This window comes from Chelonoidis abingdonii, chromosome 2, assembly GCF_003597395.2.
Source record: "Chelonoidis abingdonii isolate Lonesome George chromosome 2, CheloAbing_2.0, whole genome shotgun sequence".
In the NCBI taxonomy this organism is placed as follows: domain Eukaryota; kingdom Metazoa; phylum Chordata; order Testudines; family Testudinidae; genus Chelonoidis; species Chelonoidis abingdonii.
This window is the reverse complement of record NC_133770.1, coordinates 30156137-30174634: the sequence shown is the minus strand read 5'-3', so window position 1 is coordinate 30174634 and position 18498 is coordinate 30156137. Positions and strand designations below refer to the sequence as shown.

Here is an 18498-nt window from a genome sequence, read left to right as displayed (position 1 = left end):
GGAAATCGAAATTCAAGAGCAAGTAAAATTCTTATGCCTTTAGCCTGGAGAGACTGCATGTTTTACAGAGGTTAAATGCTCATTCACTAGGAAAGGCTGGGCCACCACCACTATGCTGTTGAAATTCCACCTCTGTCAGTATTTGGTAACTGGCTGCTTTCCCAATGCTTTCAGCTGCAGGCAAGCAGTCTTCACAGGGAGGCAACAGAGGAGAAACTGACAGCACATGCACACACAAAAAAGTAGATTGAAAAAATGCAAACACTGTTCCATGCAACAGATTCTTGAATCCAAATGAGTTCAGATCTTGTTATTCCAGTTAGCTATTTTATTGATGAAGCTAAAACAGCTGGTACATCAAATTATGTTGAAATAAAAAACTGATAGCAATCTATCCCGTGTTCAAACCTTCAGATAGATTTTTAAAAACTTGCATCCGACGAAGTGGGTATTCATCCATGAAAGGACTCTCTGCTGCTTTTCAACTTATCACTCAGGAAAAGTGCTCATTTTTTAAAGTACTGTTTCATAATTAATTAAATCCTTGTCCCTCTCCATTCAGAATAAACTCTGGAGACTCAAAATAAGTTATTCCTCTATCTCACCTGTGTTACATGTACACATTGTTTTTCTATTGCAGATTTCTCTTAAGTAGGATATTACCACTGATCTTTAATAGAGAAGACATAAAAGTTACTCAGTACCTGTTTTGGGGGAAATGAAGCAGTAATCAAGGGACTTTGTAGCAGATACAAAAAAGTAGAGTAAAGTGGAACAACTTTTTAGCTTAGCAACTCTGGCTAATTTTCTTCAAAAATGTGAAATCCTGACAACTATGCTGGACATATTTCCATAGCTAGAGACTGAGAATTTTCTTCTTACTGATTAATCAAAGCAGAAAGAGGTTCAAAAATATGTTTGAATTACTGTTAGTTTCAATCTTTATAATTTTATTCCTAATTAAAGATATTTATACCCAGAAAGATTCCCTCCCCCCCCCCACTCCAAAAATGAAGAGGGAAGCATTTGCGTCCAACCCCCTATGTAATGGAACCTGAACCTCTGAGCATCATCAACAGGCTGTTTGAGAAAGCATGTGGAAAGTGTGTGCACATGTAATGTAGTGACTCATTTCTTTGGTAACATTTTATCCAAACCTCCCTTTGCCCCAATAATATTTTATCTTTTTTAAAAAATTGTTTTGCAGTAAGTTTGTTCTGTTACTAATTCCAATCTTCTCATCATTGTTCTATGATAAATACCTCCCACTCCCCATGTCTCTTCGTATTGAATTCTGGAGACTGCATTTCACATTCTCCCCCCTCCTTACCAGTTTTGTTCTTTCCTCCTTCAAGACTTACACTTTAGTTCTTTCACTTTGTATGTTTGTTTACTCATTTAAGTCCTTTATCTTGTCTTGCTTCCATATAAACATCTTCTTTGCTTCCCTCTATCTGCCTTCTTTGAAAGAGAATACTCACTGGGGGGGCCATATTCATGTTCTCATTACCTCAGTCCCTGTCTTTTTGCCAGCCTCCAGGGATATCCCATTTGTTTTCTTCCTCTCTTGTAGAACCACATCTCTTCCTGAATGCAGCCCTTTCTCCCAGTTTTCCTCTCCCTACTTCCCACAGTCATTCTCCTTCCAGTACTTCCCTCCCCTAGCAAGCATGAAAGTCCTGCAGAGCCAGAGAGACAGTGGATTGATAGGCTAGACAAGTAAACTGCTCCAGCACAAAGGAGCACACATAGGGGAAATGGCTTTTCAGAAGATGGCCATAATAAAGCAACAACTACCCAGGCTCTAATCCTACAAGGTTCTGGGCACCTTCATCTCCCAGCAACATCTGGACTGGGCCCACAATCAACGTACTACAGTTCTAAAACTGTATCGCCCTCAAGCTGAAATGAGCAATCGGTACCTGCTTTCACTTGCATTTTAGGGGCCATTCCATCAATGGGAATGAATACCCCTTAGCACCAGGAATCAGGAGTTTTTGTATTGCTGATAGAAGGACCCAGTAAAGTCCCTACGGACACAGGTCATGCTGTTAGTAACGTCAGAATGCAATTTATATTTTCTGTACTGGCATACCCTAACCTAAAACTTCAAACACCACTGTCTCGTTAGCAGTTATAGTACATGAACTTCAAAGGCCAAGCAGTCTACAGTTTACAATATATGTAGAGAAGGGACCAAATACTGTTCACTTTTTCAACAGGTCTACTCACATGAGAAAAGCTCATAGGTATTTAAAAGTCGACAGCTTCTAGGTGTTGGTTTCTCTTTTCTTTATGTGCTCAATGTTACCAATGTTAAAAAAAAATACAAAGAAGAAACTGAAGTGGAAAATAAATAACCTTTTATGTAACCAATGCCTGTTAACATACTGTATATAGTGCCACAACGTGATTATACAAATCTTCTTTGATCTAGCAGTAACATCTGGAAACAATTTTAGAAAACAACTAGGGCTACAGTAGAAAAATCTGCAACTGCTAAAATATTTTGATCGGTGGAAGAAACTGGATGTTCCCTGTTAGTTAGAAATTTGTCCATTTCTAGATAGCTTTGGACTTTGACTCATTTCCCTTTTACTAGTTTGTTAGTGACAAACATTACAAGGCTCAAGCACAGCACTGCTTCCAAGTCCTTTTAAGTTAAATGCCTCTTCTCGGAGATCTGCTGGATAATGTAATTCAGCACTGAGGCAGTTTAATTTTGTATTTGTCTTCCAGCACCAGACTTGCTGAGCCATCACAGTGACTCAACTAACATTTTCTTTGTTACAGTTGGGAGAGGTGTCATAAATAGATAGCTAAGGGTTAATGTTTCTTTTACCTGAAAAGAGAACCAAACACCTGACCAGAGGACCAATCAGGAAACCGGATTTTTAAAAGCAGGGGAGGGAACCTCTGGAGGTTTTTGGCTTTGTTCATCTCTCTGTTTGTTTCTTTCGGCTATGAGAGAAAGCTTTTCTTTTATCTCCAGTTCTTCTAACCCTTCTGTTCCAAGTCTGTAAGTACAAAAGGAACAACAAAGGTTTAATAACTGGTAGTTTGTATTTACATGTGAGTAGCTTGCTGGAATGCTTCAATTAGGATATCTTTTTGAATCAGACTGTTTATTCATATTTCTTAATAAGACAATAGCCCTGTATTTGAACTCCTGATGCGAGTTTAGATTGATATGTATTTTCTTTCTTTTTTATCAAGACTTGTTGGAAGTTTTTCTCTCTGGGTAGATTTAAGGGCAAGGGGAGGGGATACCGTTTGTGGCTAGATCTACGGAGGGTAGCTGGCAGCCACCATGGAAGTTGGTGGGAGGGCGATAAGAGAGATAGGATCATCTCTGTTTCTCTGTGTTTTGAGGTTTGTCTCTTTGTAGAAGAAAGAAGACAAGTTTTTCTTGGTATGTTGTAAAGAGATTGCATCAACTCTCGCAGGTTAGCCCAGAGAGGAAATCTGGGGAGCGGGAGGGGGAAGGGAAGGGAAGGATTTCCCTCGCTGTAAGACTACAACTCCTGGTCTTGGGGTCTCTCAGGGAAGTTGGGGGGACGAGAGAGGGGGGCCAAAACCCTGGAAAACTTTGGATGGTGGCAGCGGGATATCAAATCCAAGCTGTAATCAAGCTTGGGGGAGTTTATGCATAAGCCCCAATTTTGGACGCTAAGGTCCAGATTGGGACAGAGGCTTATTACATGGTGTCAGTGTGGGATGTAAGAATCCCAGAAGCAGTACGGCGCATATTATTTTTCTTTTTCTCTGCTAAGGGTTTTAAGAGAGAGAAAGGTTTGGGTTTTAAAGTAGCCCAGAGAATTTTTTTTTTCTGCCTGCTTTGGCAGCTTGCATTTTTAGCAGAGAGTCATTAAGAGCCATTACGGGTCTTTTGTTAAACAATAGGATTCCAATTGGGAGTCAAGTATCCAGCAAATACACACAGGTAAATAAAGTAGCTTTTGTTTGGTTAATTTACATTTCAAACATTAGCTAGGAAAACTTAAACAAAGGAGTTGCTAGGCAAACAAACAGAGAGACGAACAAAGCCAAAAACCTCCAGAGGTTCCCTCCCCTGCTTTCAAAAATCTGGTTTCCTGATTGGTCCTCTGGTCAGGTGTTTGGTTCCCTTTTCAGGTAAAAGAAACATTAACCCTTAGCTATCTATTTATGACAAGAGGTCATCAAAAAATAGAGCAGATGCCCCAAAATACCTTTCAGAACTTCCTTATACTACCTTTCCCCCACTCCTTTTGCTTTTGTTAATGCTTGCAAAATATTTCTGAGCAAGAACAGCTATGCAATGCTCTAGATTTATATTAAGAAAATTCCATTTTATTTTCAGTGTATCAGGTCAGCACTGTTGTACATTTTATTCAATTAATATTTACATGAAAAAATTGTTTTCAGGGGGAAATTATTTTCTTTTGAAGCAGCTGCTCATTGGCCTAAACAAAAAGAAATGGTAAGACAACATGAACCATATTGTGTATATCATCTTCATCTTTTCTTTTCCCTCTTAATCCAGCTTGTTTTGCCTAAAGTCAGTTTAAGTGTACTAACATGCAAAGAGATGTCATAATCTATAGCACAAACAAGAACATGTTACCTCCAATGGCACTTTTTTTAAAAGCAGCATAAACATCTGCAACCTTTATTAGAAAGGTTAAAGTGTAGAGAACTATGAGAGTCAAATGGTTTCCCACTGGTTGAAGTCTATCACCTCGAACAGTGTTTCTCAACCTGGGGGTCCTGAGACAGGCTTGGACGGGGGGTCACAAACAAGGCCAGCATTAGCAGGTAGGAAGCAGGGCAACTGCCTGGAGCCCCACAGCACAGAGGCCCTTGTCAAGCTAATTTACATGTTTCATACCAAAGCCACAAGCTGGGGAAGGTTGAGGGGGCAATTTTTCCTAGGGATCACAATGTTTCTTAAGTCCAAAGGGGGTCATCACCACAAAAAGGTTAAGAAACACTAGCCTAGAACAAGAAAACCTGGCAACTCCCTACAACCCAAGTACTATCTTTAAATCGATCCTCCAAAGTAGATACAGTGACTGTTCCCCTTAACATGCCAAGCTCTTTCACAGCCCCCACCCTCCCCAGCACTGTTTAAAAAGCTATAAAATACTGTTATATAAATTCTATTCAGAATCTATATATTACACACCGACGTAACTCAAACGATTTTCCCCACACACTCCAATATTATTTCCAATATAAAAGAATACTTATATATTAAGAAGCTCCATAATATTAAATTAAATAAAAATTGCACACATACCACATAAATATATTCCTTAAGATGGACGGTATCATGTATCAGATTGATAAAAAGATGGGTAGGTACCATACATGAGAGAAACATCCTAATTTTCATGGATTTTTCTTACTAACAATAGTCGATCATCTATATTAATTATGAAAAGGACAGTCAAGGGTCCATCTATATCTGCCAACTGTACACTTATAATACTATTTTCTTAGTCTTTACGGTGATGAACTTCCAAACATTAACTTAATATGAACCAACACAGTGTTTCCTTTCTGAGACTGCAGAAAACTCCAACCTCATTGCTGCTGTTCACAGCTTTTGCCAAGCAATAGAGCAAAATTAACAGTCAGTTTAGTTTTATTGCTTTTATTCAGAACCAAACATCGGTGGTCAAGTGGTCAAGAATCATTCTTAGACACCATGAGCAGCAACGGAGATACCCAGTCAAATTTTTCAAGCACATCAAAAGTCAAATACTGGACACAGACATTTCAGTCTCAGGTTATCAACTGAAATGAGTAGCAAGTTCTTCTCATTCTGAGGCTAGCTTAGGGTAGATTTATTTAGCTTTAAAGGAGGCTCAAGATTTGTGCAAACATTGAATTAAATGATGCCTAATAAAATCAGATTTTTCATTGAAGCAACTGAGCATTTGTCATGTCACTTTTGCTCCTCTGTGCTCTGACCGAGACACCATAGAACATTACAGGGTAAGAAGTGACTGTAGTGTCCCAGCTAATCTGGCCCTTATAAACCTAAGTCCCAATTATGCAAAGTGTAGCAGCATACAGTTCTTGAGTGAAGCCCCGCTCAAGTCAATAGAGTTCCATGCTGACACAGCAGTCCATCCATTCACATCAGTGGTAAGCAACCTATGGCATATGTGCCAAAGGCTGCACATGAGCTGATTTTCAGTGGCACTCACACTGCCCAGGTCCTGGCCACCATTCCGGGGGGCTCTGCATTTTAATTTAATTTTAAATGAAGCTTCTTAAACATTTTTAAAACCGTATTTACTTTATATACAACAATAGCTTAGTTATATATTATAGATTTATAGAAAGAGACCTTCTAAAAACGTTAAAATGTATTACTGGCACGCAAAACCTTAAATCAGAGTGAATAAATGAAGACTCGGCACACCTCTTCTGAAAGGTACACACTGCCATACTACACAATGCAGCAGCAGGATCCTAGAAACCACAGGCTAGTTTATATCACTAGAACTGGGTTTTTCAGTAATTATTTTGGGGGTAGAAGTGGGCAGATGAGAAATTGTTTGTTCAAAAGAGTGATGGAAATCAGGTATTTTTTTTAAAGTCAGTATCACTGTATCATAACGGACTACCTTTGAGGGATCAGCTTTTAAACAAATAAACATATTTTGAAGTGAATGCATGGTTTCGGGTACTTTGTTTTACATGTGCAATGTTGCTAGCACTGATGAGCACATGACAGAAAAAAGTGCAGCACATTCACTAGGAGTACAAACTTTCCCACACTTCCTGCAAAGCACTTGAGTCCTAAGCACAAAGTTGACACTTTCAACTTTGGGTGGCCCAGCTCTCAAGCAGTTGAGACCCCATACCCATTTGATGCTTGACCTTTTTGCTTAGACAACCAACAACAATGCCAATTGTGGTGTGTACTCCAATATCCATTAGCATTTAGGGTGCAAGACCACCAATGCACCTTACAGAGGTGATCAAATAACTATCCGCAATTACTTTCTGTCACTACTGTCCTAGTGTGAATTTTAAACTGACAACTAAGCTTTGTTCCAGACATCAATAACTGTCAGACACCTAAGCTCCCCCTCCCCCCCTAATTTTTATTTTATTTTATTTTCTGGGGGAACCGTGAGGGAAATACATCTAAGGAACCATTGGAAGCACGTCTGCTGCCTCATTTTCACTCACAGACTCAAGCCACAATCTCTGAAAGTTACTCTTAAAATCTTTAGGGTACCAATAGGGGGAGTGGAGGTCTTCTTGCTACTATCTCAAGCAGAAGATTACCAGGTGAGATTCTTTGGCCTGTGTTCTGCAGGAGCTCAGATTAAGGGTAAAGGGGCCATTTTGAGCATGTAATCTACCTATGAATCACTTTTTCCTGCCTGGGAGTTTTCTGTACTTTTGGTGGATAATTGTACTTTCATTGGAGGCTACAATTCACCCATTTGATTCTCTCTCTCTTTGAAGTGTGCCATCAACCACTCGTCTACTGGCCTCTGATGTGGCTTTGTCTCTATCAAGACTCTCAATGAAATATATTCAACTTCTCATTTACTCTCCATATTTACATGTCCAGTCACACACACCTCCTAAACGTTAAGAAAATAATCAACACATACAACTGCTTCCATCATTTTCACCACCAGAATAACTGTGCATTATCGCCTTCTTTATATTTTCCAGACACTTACAGCAACAAAAATCAAGGTAGAGATTTAAAAATGAGAACCAAAAAGGGACCTCATACCAAAGCCATTGTAGACTAAAGCTATCAGACAGATAATCTGCTCCTTTTTAGAATACATCTCCCAGCTTCTTACAAACATAACTAACCTCTCTGACAAATTTCAAAATCTTGGGTATTAAAGTCAATCTTCTGGTGAAGTTATTCCATTTGAATTGTTCAGTAGCAGTCCATAATATATATTTTAATCTAGCTGCTATGCCAAATAGTTTATTGGCCTCAATCCATGCATTTCTTTTGAAAACCACACACGCACACACCCAATATACTCTATCTCTCAGCTCCTTATTATTCAGTTATGTAATCCAAGTGTTCTTGTTCTTTTTTTTCATAATTCATACCCTCAAAGTCCCCCTACAACATTCTGATTGCCACTCTCTGTAACTTTTCAATCTCAAAGTCATTCATATAATATTGTGAGCAGAACTACACAAAAACTTCTGTTGTCCCCCTAAGTAGGTTTTGGAAAATTAACCCATTGCCTACTAGCCAAGGTAAAATGCATTGGTGCAAGACACAGTGGTTCATACCAGTGAGAATTTCTTCATTAGGGGTCTACACCAGTCAAATTACACTGATGTTGCAATACCAGTGACTAAAATCCCAGTGGAGACCTGGCCTTAGATTCTGCAAAGCTTAATTGCATTCTCCAAAGAAAGATTTCTTCTTATCCTGGGCAAATGGATTGCAAGTCCTGCTTACAATTCAAGAATGCATCATATTGAGAGCTGGGTTTGTTGGGTGGGTTTTGTTGTTTTTGTTTGTTCCGTTTGGTTGTTTTAAAGGTGTTGAGAAAAAGGAGAATATTCATATTTCAACTACACAGCCTTTATTGGAATGTTTAAAAAGAAAGAGTACTTGTAATAGAGCTTTCAAAAAAATGTTAAGACTTTCTGTCACGTTGGCATGGGGATGCAGTCCATCACACTAACAAGTTAACCCATATTTAAATAAAGAGAGATTTTCCATCTATAATGGGAAATAGTCACAATAAAAATATAAAGGGGACTGATGTACTCATTCTTAGTTATCAAATGGAACTACAGAATGATAACAGGTAATAACCGAAGAAATTGAAATATGTTATTCATATGTTATTTAATTTCTTTTAAAATAGTAAGAGTTTCTTTTCTGACCCTAATTTATTTCCTATTTTTAAAACAGGTGTTTCCACTCCCACCACCTCAATTCAATTCAAATAATTCCAAGTGAGAAAAATAAAATTAAAATAAAGGTCAAAGATTAAACTACACACCCAATATTTTATTGACACATTTACACACATAATTCCAAATACTGTCTTTAGTGCCAGAATAACTCCATTGGCATTTCCTGATTTGTACAGCATGCATGTAGAGGGCCAGTGTTTTGTAGGCATATCGAAACCACTCCTAGTTTAGATCCTCTGCTGCTAGTCACAAACTGAAAACTGTGGGAAGAGAGAGTTAAGCTCTGTGTGGTTCTGATCCTGCAAAGACTTACTCATGTGCTTTACACTCTGCAAGAAGCTCTGCTGAAGTCACTGGGATTATGCACAATATGTAAAATTAAGCAGGTGCATATATTTTTGCAGGATTGGGACCTATAGTCTCATGTAAGTGTTAAAACATTACATAAACTTCTATCAGATTTCTGCTTTCCTGTATGAGGCCATAACTGATGCTAGAGTAGTATGTTTTGGAGAAGTCAGAAAAACTTCAGATGATGTCAACATGATACCAAAAAATAAATAAAAAAATTCACACTTGTTCCCTCAAATATATAATTGATTATATTCCTTACCTACTTTTCTTTTTAAAAAGTGAAGAGCCATACAACTGTTGAACTCCAATACAAAAAGACGATCTGACTTACACTAGAAGGGTGTGGCAGTGACCAAAAAAATCTGACATTACCATCCCTAACTATTTCCATATTACTCTCTCAGGAGCATCCGCACTGTTACTTGGGAAACATTTGGTAAAATCTATCTATATTTATTTACAAAGGTATTCATGGACTCATCACTCTATTATCCAAGTGTCTCAATGGAAGACGTGCAATGCATACAATCTCAAATCTCACTTTCAAATTAACAGTAGAAACCTCTAAAAGAAAGGCCTGTGGTCTCAGTTGGGGAAGAGTAGTGTTTTCACAAGAGAATTTTCACATAATGGAAACCATCACTTTGTAATTAACACCATTCCAACCCCACACACCTGCAACAAAGTTTACCCCATGCAAAATACACAAAATAAAATAAAATAGCCAACAAGTCCTTTCTAAAACCCAAGATCAAGAGCTCTGAAGGCTAGGAACGAGCAAAGTTGTAACCTTGCAAAGTATTTTTAAATAGTTGATCTGCCAACATATCACATTTCAGAGGTTCTTAATTTTTTTTTCCATAATGTGGCCACATAACACAGAGCTTTTGTCATTGGCCCATTGTTTCCATTTGCAAACATACAAGCAACCATCCTTCCCACTCACACCCTCACATAACTTCCCTGTGTTACATACTGCAATTTGCTCACATGGAAATATAATATTAGGAATGTATTTGTAGCTGTCTTTAATGCAATTTAACAGCTGGAAACAAGAACATGATCCAGTACAATATGACTAGCTGGATATTCATTCACAGATCACAATTTGGGAACCATAGATTTACAGTAACAGTATTAATGTAACGTTAATATTGTAAAAATTAGGGACCAATCCTGCAAATATTTACTGCCATAGTCCCATTTAAGTAAGTAGCATTATGCTCAAGAGTCAGGGTTTACAGGGCTGTGTCTTAGCTTTAAGAGTGCTTTGGGACATTGTCGTCTATTTGCATATGAAATGCCATGCACATTAATGAAGCTGTATAAATAACTACAGTTGGTATTTAGCATCTTGACATCTTTCAGTTAAACTTTTTACTATTTCACTAGTCAGCGCTGTGTGACATTACACTTGAGGCATATTAAAAATACACTCAGAAGTAGTGACAGTCCCAAAACAAAAATCTTCAGGAAAAAAAGAAATAAATGGAAACTTTGGTTGCCCCTTTCCCTATATTAGCCCAGGGTTCTCTTTGGAAAAAAACCCATGCACATCATTTCCAACCCACCAATGCTAATGCCAACAGACTTTAAACTACAGCTTGGTGCAATTTCAGAATATCTTGAAGTAAAAATTTCTAAACTGAAACACCGTAATCAACTCCTGCACAGAAAAAAAAAGTCAGAAAGGCAAAAAATAATTCAGCTACTTGAGCAAAGTTCGGGGGGGGAGAGGCAAGCACCAGCCAAAATGTCACTGAACAACTGGTCTTTATCAGATTGGCCTGGAATTAAGTTGATCAGAAATGAAAACTGTTTTGCAACAAAAAAGTAAAATATTTTAAGTGTATACAGATGGGCTGATACAATTGTCTGTAAATAACTGTACATTTAATGATACACCCAACTCCATATGAAAACTGTTCTAGACAAATTGTAATGATTAACATCACCAAAAAGCAAGTAAAAAGTCAATTACATTTCCAAGCATAAAGGCAATGGATCTATTTCCAGCACAGAAGCTCCCCACACTGTCAACTTTTTTTGCAATAACTGGAAAAGTAAACAATTCTCTGAGTTGACACCAGCATTTCTGACACAGACAAGAGGACATCAACTTGCCGTGAACAATGTGCTGCTTCACATTAGCGATGATCCTAGCAAATAATCCAACAAAACTCTCTTTAATCCATCCCTAACTTTTTTATTCTGCAGACGATCCTCTTTCCAGCACCCTTCCGCTCTCTGGTAGCGCAAGGGACTTTCAGATATAAACATTAGATGCCTGTTTCCTGAACTCCGCACATTTCACTGCTCTTTCCCTCCTGGGCCTGGAGCAGCCAGGAAGCCTGGGGCTGGATTTGAACTCTTTGCAGTAACTACTGCTCAGGAAAGATAAATCATTTTAAAGGAGACTTGCTTTGGGGATTTTAATTTTGTTCTGTTTCAAACACCAGGCTTTGAACAAATGTAACAAAAACCTAAAGCATGGGGTTACACAGCCTTCTCCAGGACAATAAAACTAACAAGATGTGACCCTTGAAGTGACAGCCAATAATACCCTAGTTTGTATGGACCCAGTGCACTTAGGGTGTAAGCAACCAACAAGAAGAAAAACACAGGGACAGACAGAGCAAAAGAGACCCACCCTCCCCCATCCCCTTTTCAAAAACACACCTACAAGAGACTCACTTGCTCGTTACAGAATAGTAACGAACAAAGAGTTCAGGCCCCAAAGTACTCAAGTCTTTGCGACTGTATCTCGCTACCGGATAAATCTCAGCTCCCACAGATGGGTACAAAGGAGCCATGTTCAGTTAGCAGCTCCCTTCACATAGACACACGCTCCCTGCCCCCAGGGCCGGGCCAGGCAGCCCAGCAGCGTTTTAAACTTTACTGACAGGAAAACTAGACCGCTGCACGCAGGAGCAGCAGCGCTTCTCCCGTCCCTTGAGCTCTCAGCCAGGTGGGACAGGCACGAACTCCCCTCCCCGCCCTGGGTAGGGGGGCTGCGGAGGCCGGGCCCCTCCGGCCCCATACCCACGTCTCTCCCCAGCCGAGCAGCCTGCGATTTCCCCCCTTTATCCCCTCCCTTTCCAGGAAGCGCCATATTGATCCCAAGCGCCCTCTCCCTGCTCCGGCTGCTCCTTCCCCCGCTCGCTGCCCGGGGCGCGCACCCTCACCTTGGCGATCGCCTTCTTGTACCTGGTCACCGCTTGCTGGATGAGGCTGAAAACTTTCATGTTGCCGTCCCCGCAGGGCACGACCACCCGGGTCCGCCCGAAGCACACCGTGACTTTCATCCTGCCCCGGCCGTCTGCGGCCCCGCACACGCTGCCCGCCCGCCCGCGCTCGGCCCCAGCTCCGGGCGCGCCTGGCTCTGCACCCCTCGTTCAGCCGCAGCACCCGCGGCAGGAGCCCGGCCCGGCAGGGAGGGCTTACAGCGGTCTCTGCTGGCGGACCGGCCGAGTCCCGGGCCGGGCGCTTGCCCGGGCCGGCGCTGCGGAGGCCCCGCTCACATGCTTGGCCGCCGCCGGGGCGGTGCCAGCGCTCGCTGCTGCCTCTGGCCACCTGTTCCGCGCCTCCTCCTGCGCGCAGCGAGGCGGCGGCTGCTCACTGCCATGCGGCGGGGGAAGGGCCGCGCTGTCTCCCCGCTATGGCCGCGCAGGGCATTGCCGCTCGCTCGGCCTCCGGGCCTGGCCCTCCCCCACCGGCGGCAGGAGGGGGGCAGCGTGTGGGGCTGCGCGTCCTCACACATGTCCGGGGGAAGGGGAGGGTCATGGGGGCGAGCCCGGGGGAGGGGAGAGCCGGGGAAAGGGCCCACGGGGCGCTGTTTACGCGGGGCTCGCCTAAGGGCTCTGAAGGAAGGAGGCGATCCCACAGCCGTGTCTTTGCCGCAGTGGGAAGCCCTGCTCAGCCCCAGCGCTGGTGATTCGTGCCTAGCCTGCCCTACAACGCTTTTCAGCACCAGACCTCCCTGCTTCCCGCGGGAAGGGGAGTGTTGTATCCCTGCCAAGTCAAGGTCCAAACCAGGGGGGAGAGGAGGGGAGGGGAGGGGAGGGGGGAGAGAGAGAGAGAGAGAGAGCTAGGGTGACCAGATGTCCCGATATTCAGGGTTTTGTCTTATATAGCCGCCTATCACCCCTTATCCCTGTCCTGATTTTTCACACTTGCTATCTGGTCATCCTAGAGGGGGTACCGAGCTGCAAAGGGACCTACTTTGACATCCCCCACCACTCCACCTGGCCAAGGCAGGTTTTAAACCTCCCCACTCTTCCAGGTGCCTCTCTTCACTCCCTCTCTTCTGCTCTTTTAGCATTTTGAAATGGGTGCTTTTCCCAACATGTCAAGGGCCTGTTTTGTCCAAGTAGGTGCAAGCTGCACCACACTCACCTCTGCCCAGGGCCCTCGCTCCTGGAGGCACCGGAGTGTAGCAGAATCCCAGCCTTCATTCTAAACAAGCTCCCCGCCCTGGTCCCTGCAAAGAAAAGCTTGGAACACAGGACATGAGTGTATCCAACTTACCCATGCATCGCTATGGGTGTTAACTGCTTCGTGTGGCTAACAACTCCCAGCAGAGGACTCCAGGTATAGCAGGAGGAGACAACTGCGGTAGGCCACTAAGCAGATGGACTCTGGTCCTTCTGAGAGAAGGGGCCTATGCTGCTGTTCCTGAGGATGTTCCTGAGTGACCCTGCCTCTTGGAAAGGATGGGGGGCACTGTCATTCCAGGTGGGGAGCAGGGCCATGACACAAAGGTGGGCTGTAGGGGTGGAGTCATGAAGTGCCTACTTCCTCCACCCACCCTCTGTGAAATCAGCTTCTAGCCTAATATTTTGCATGTTCCAGACAAGTCAGGTGAAAGAGTCACAGCAGCCATTTTGGCAATTTTTGCTGGCGGACAAAAAGCAGGGAGGACTGGAACAATGCACAAGAGCGCACACACACAAACTGGATCAGTGTGGGCAGATCCCTGTTGACTTTAATGGGTGTTCACCTGCATGGATCCAAGTGAGGTGGGGATAGAATGAGCCAGAGACAGAAATTCTCTGTTTCCTGCCCCAAAAATCTTTACCAGATCCTAGGTCCCCACAATTTCCCACCTTGTGGCTTATCAACAAAAGGCAGGAGGAGCAACTATACTATCTGTTGACTGAGAGCAGTCTCCCAGCACTCTAAGGCTGCTCTCAGTCATGACTGGGAAGTAGAGGACCCTGAACCCCAAGGAGCTTGGTTATTCAGTAGGAGACATAGGCCAGTGCATGGGGAAATGACCCATTCTCTCTTCTGATGTTTTCACAAGGTCACCAAACAATACAGATGTGAGAGTACAAGGAATGAAACCATATTTGTCAGCTTGATAGGGTGAAGCATGGAGAGAAAGCACAAAGGTGCTTGTCTGAAATGTTAACAAGTGGGCCAGGGAAGCTGACACCATGGGCCGATCACAGCTGAGCGTTAACTGCTCAATAGCAAATGAGATGATAGTTTCATAGATTCCAAGGCCAGAAGGAACCTTTGTGATCATCTAGTCTGACCTCGTATCTAACACAGGCCATAGAACTTCCCAAAATAATTCCTAGAGCAGATCTTTTAGGAAAACATCCAATTTTGATTTTAAAATTGACCATGATGGAGAATCTACCACAATCCTTGATAAATTGGTCCAATGGTTAATTACTCTTATAACTAAAATTTATCCCTTATTTCCAGTATGAATTTTTCTAGCTTCAACTTCCAGCTATTGGATCGTCTTATACCTTCTCTACTAGACTGAAGAGCCCATTATTAAATATTTGTTCCTTCTGTAGACACATATAGCCTGTAAATCAAGTCATTCCTTCTCATTAAGCTAAATAGTTAGAGCTCCTTGATTCTACCACTATAATGCATGTTTTCTAATTCTTTAATCTTTCTCTTAGCTCTTCTCTGAGCCCTCTCCAATTTATCAACATTCTAATTAAACTGTGGGCACCAAAACTGGACACACTATTCCAACAGCAATCGGACTAGTGTCAAATACAGTGGGCAAATGACCTCTCTACTCCTTCTCAACATTTCCCTGTTTATGCATTCCAGGATTGCATTAGCTGTTTTGTCTGCCATATCACATTAGATCACATTCAGCCAATTATCCAACACAACCCTCAAATCTTTTGGAGTCACTTCTTCCCAGGATAGAGTCCCCCATCCTGTAAGTATGGCCTAGATAAGGATGACAGCTGTCCATCAAGATCCTTGAAAGTGAATACAAGTGCCTTATGTTTGATGTAATAGAGAAGGGAGAGCCAGTGGAGGGATGCAAAGAGAGAAGTGATATGGTCAAAGCAATGGGCTGGGGAAATAACTTTCCACCAGCATTCTGAATTGAGGTGAGTGTGGCAAGATTGCATTTGTCACAGCCAAAGAAAACAGATGTTGCAGTAATCAAGACATCAGATGATGAGGCCTTGAATGAGAATTTTAGTTGTGTGATAGACTATAATGACGTCAGAGCTCCACATAGCTTTTGGATAAATTATTTACAATTAAATATTCTCTGCATAGGCATTGCTTCTGTAGGAACTGTATGCTCATAATATTGTATCTTAACCCTCTAAGTAGTATGATATGCACCTGGTATTAGCAGATTTTACTACACTAAATTCCTGACATGTTTTTTTTCTCAGTGAGTATAATGCTTTTGAAAAGTCATCAGATGGCAATCCTGGAAATTGAACCCTTCAACCCACCCAACAGGTAAAGCCTGGACAATAGCAGTGTAATCTTTTCTACAGCCCCCTGCCAGTGTGTCCACCTCTGATATTGAGATAGTACCTTTTGAAGGTGAGTGTCCTTTTCCACACCCACTGAGTTACTGGCCTGCCTGCTGATACAGACAGTGAAGATGCCAGGTTTGATTCCTTCCCTTCCCCATCACTCCCAGGAGCCTATGCCAAACCCCCTGAAGTCCATGGAAGTCTTTTCTATTGGGCTTTGGACAAGCCCTAAGAACTGGGCTGAAATAACCAACTCATTTCACACAGGCTACTGGGCAATCATCAGATGGTAACTTTCATCCACTACCAACCTATATTGGATTTGAACTAGTGATGTAGTAGTGAATGAAACTGTATCCCTCTCTATAAGAGGCAATATGTCTAGCAACAGGTCTACACTTAAAATGTTGCAGCAGTGCTGTTGCAGCGCTTCAGTGGAGACACTACCAATGCCAATGGGAGGGCTTCTCCATCAGCATAGTTAATTCACCTCCCCAAAGGATAGTAGCTATGTCAAAAGGAGAATTATCCAATTGATTTAGCTCTGTCTACATGGGGGTTAGGTCAGTTTAACTGTGTCGCTCAGGTGTGGATTTTGCACATCCCTTAGTGATGTAGTTATACCGACTTAATTTCCCAGTGCAGACCTGGCCTAGTAGTTACAGTAGGAGACAAGCACCTGGAAGTTCTTTCTCCTAAAGGACTGCCACCAAAGAGTGCTGTGCATTTAACCTCTCTGTATTTCAGTGTTCCTATAATTAAAATATGAATAATACATTTCTCATAGGAATATTTTGAGACATACTTAATGTTATTCAGATCATTAAATAAAACTTTCTCTCTCTCAGATGCATAAACATACAAAATATTATATATCCTATTAATCTGATCTGTGTACTGCCATATTATAATATTTTACCATATGCTTATTGTGTATCATTTTTCTCTTTTATGAAATAGAAAGGTAAGATTTAGGAAATAAAACTGAAGTAAATTTATCCCAGACATGAGCTGTAAATACATTCCAATTTTTTTTATAGCCATGATTTATTCTTTAATTTTTTTGAAGTTCTCCATTAACCTGCTGCTATTGTACTTTCCAGGTGATTGCCACAGCTGCTGGGAAACATGCAGAGAGGATGGAAGAGTGATAAATCATTGGTTTAATAGACATCATCAGAGAAACTTGCAGAAGCAGTTGCAAAGAAGTGAAGTCAGTAGAGCTACCCAGAGACTCTATACTTAATAAATAGTTTTGTAGTGGTTCAGTAAATTTTGTAAATGTGCAGTGTTATATATCAGTAGTCATTTCCATTATCTATTGAAACTAGGGCTGTCAAGTGATTAAAAAATCATGTGATTAAAAAAATTAATCGTGCAATTAATTGCACTGTTAAAGAATAATAGAATACTATTTATTTAAATATTTTGGATGTTTTCAAATATATTGACTTAAATTACAACACAGAATACAAAGTATACAGTGCTCACTTTGTTTATTTTTTATTACAACTATTTGCACTGTAAAAAACAGTATTTTTCAATTCACCTAATACAAGTACTGTAGTACAATCTTTTTATCATGAAGTTGAATTTACAAATGTAGAATTATGTACTAAAAATAATTGCATTAAAAAATAAAACAGTATAAAATGTTAGAGCCTACAAGTCCACTCAAGCCTACTTCTTGTTCAGCCAATCGCTCAGACAAACAAGTTTGTTTACATTTGCAGGAGATAATGCTGACCACTTCCTGTTCACAATGTCACCTAAAAGTGAGAACAGATGTTCGCATGGCACTGTTGTAGCTGGTATCACAAGATATTTACATGCCAGATGCACTAAAGATTCATAAGTCTCTTCATGCTTCAACCACCATTCCAGAGGACATGCATCCATGCTGATGATGGGCTCTGCTCGATAACAGTCCAAAGCAGTGTGGACCGATGGATGTTCATTTTCATCATCTGAGTGAGAGGCCACCAGCAGAAGGCTGATTTTCTTTTTTGGTGGTTTGGGTTCTGTATCTTCCACATTAGAGTGTTGCTCTTTTAAGACTTCTGAAAGCATGCTTCACACCTCATCTCTCTCAGATTTTGGAAGGCACTTCAGATTCTTAATCCTTGGGTTGAGTGCTATAGCTATCTTTAGAAATCTCACATTGGTACCTTCTTTGCATTTTGTCAAATCTGCAGCAAAAGTGTTCTTAAAATTAACAGCATGTGCTGAGTCATCATCTAAGGCTACTATAACATGAAATATATGGCAGAATATGGGTAAAACAGAGCAGGAGACATACAAGTCTCACCCAAGGAGTTCAGTCACAGATTTAAACGACACATTTGTCTGTTACAGCTATCCCCCTATTCCATTTTGTTTTCTTACAGCTGTCCCCATACTCCATTTTGTTCTCCTCTTGTGGCCGCCCCTTCCCTGGCTGTTAAGTTGTTTACCAGGGCCACTG

At 41.4% G+C, this 18498-nt stretch overlaps 1 protein-coding gene across 8 annotated transcripts in view; it reads right to left on the bottom strand.

The window, feature by feature from the left end:
• PARD3 (par-3 family cell polarity regulator) overlaps positions 1-12614 on the bottom strand; it is a 649228-nt gene extending 636614 nt beyond the window's left edge. For all 8 annotated transcript variants that reach the window (XM_075062225.1, XM_075062229.1, XM_075062224.1 and 5 more), the window contains exon 1: positions 12459-12614. In XM_075062225.1, coding sequence (XP_074918326.1) covers positions 12459-12578 — 120 coding nt within the window. In that variant the 5' untranslated portion in view covers positions 12579-12614. The remainder of the gene's footprint in view (positions 1-12458) is intronic.
• Between the last annotated feature and the right edge of the window lie 5884 nt (positions 12615-18498).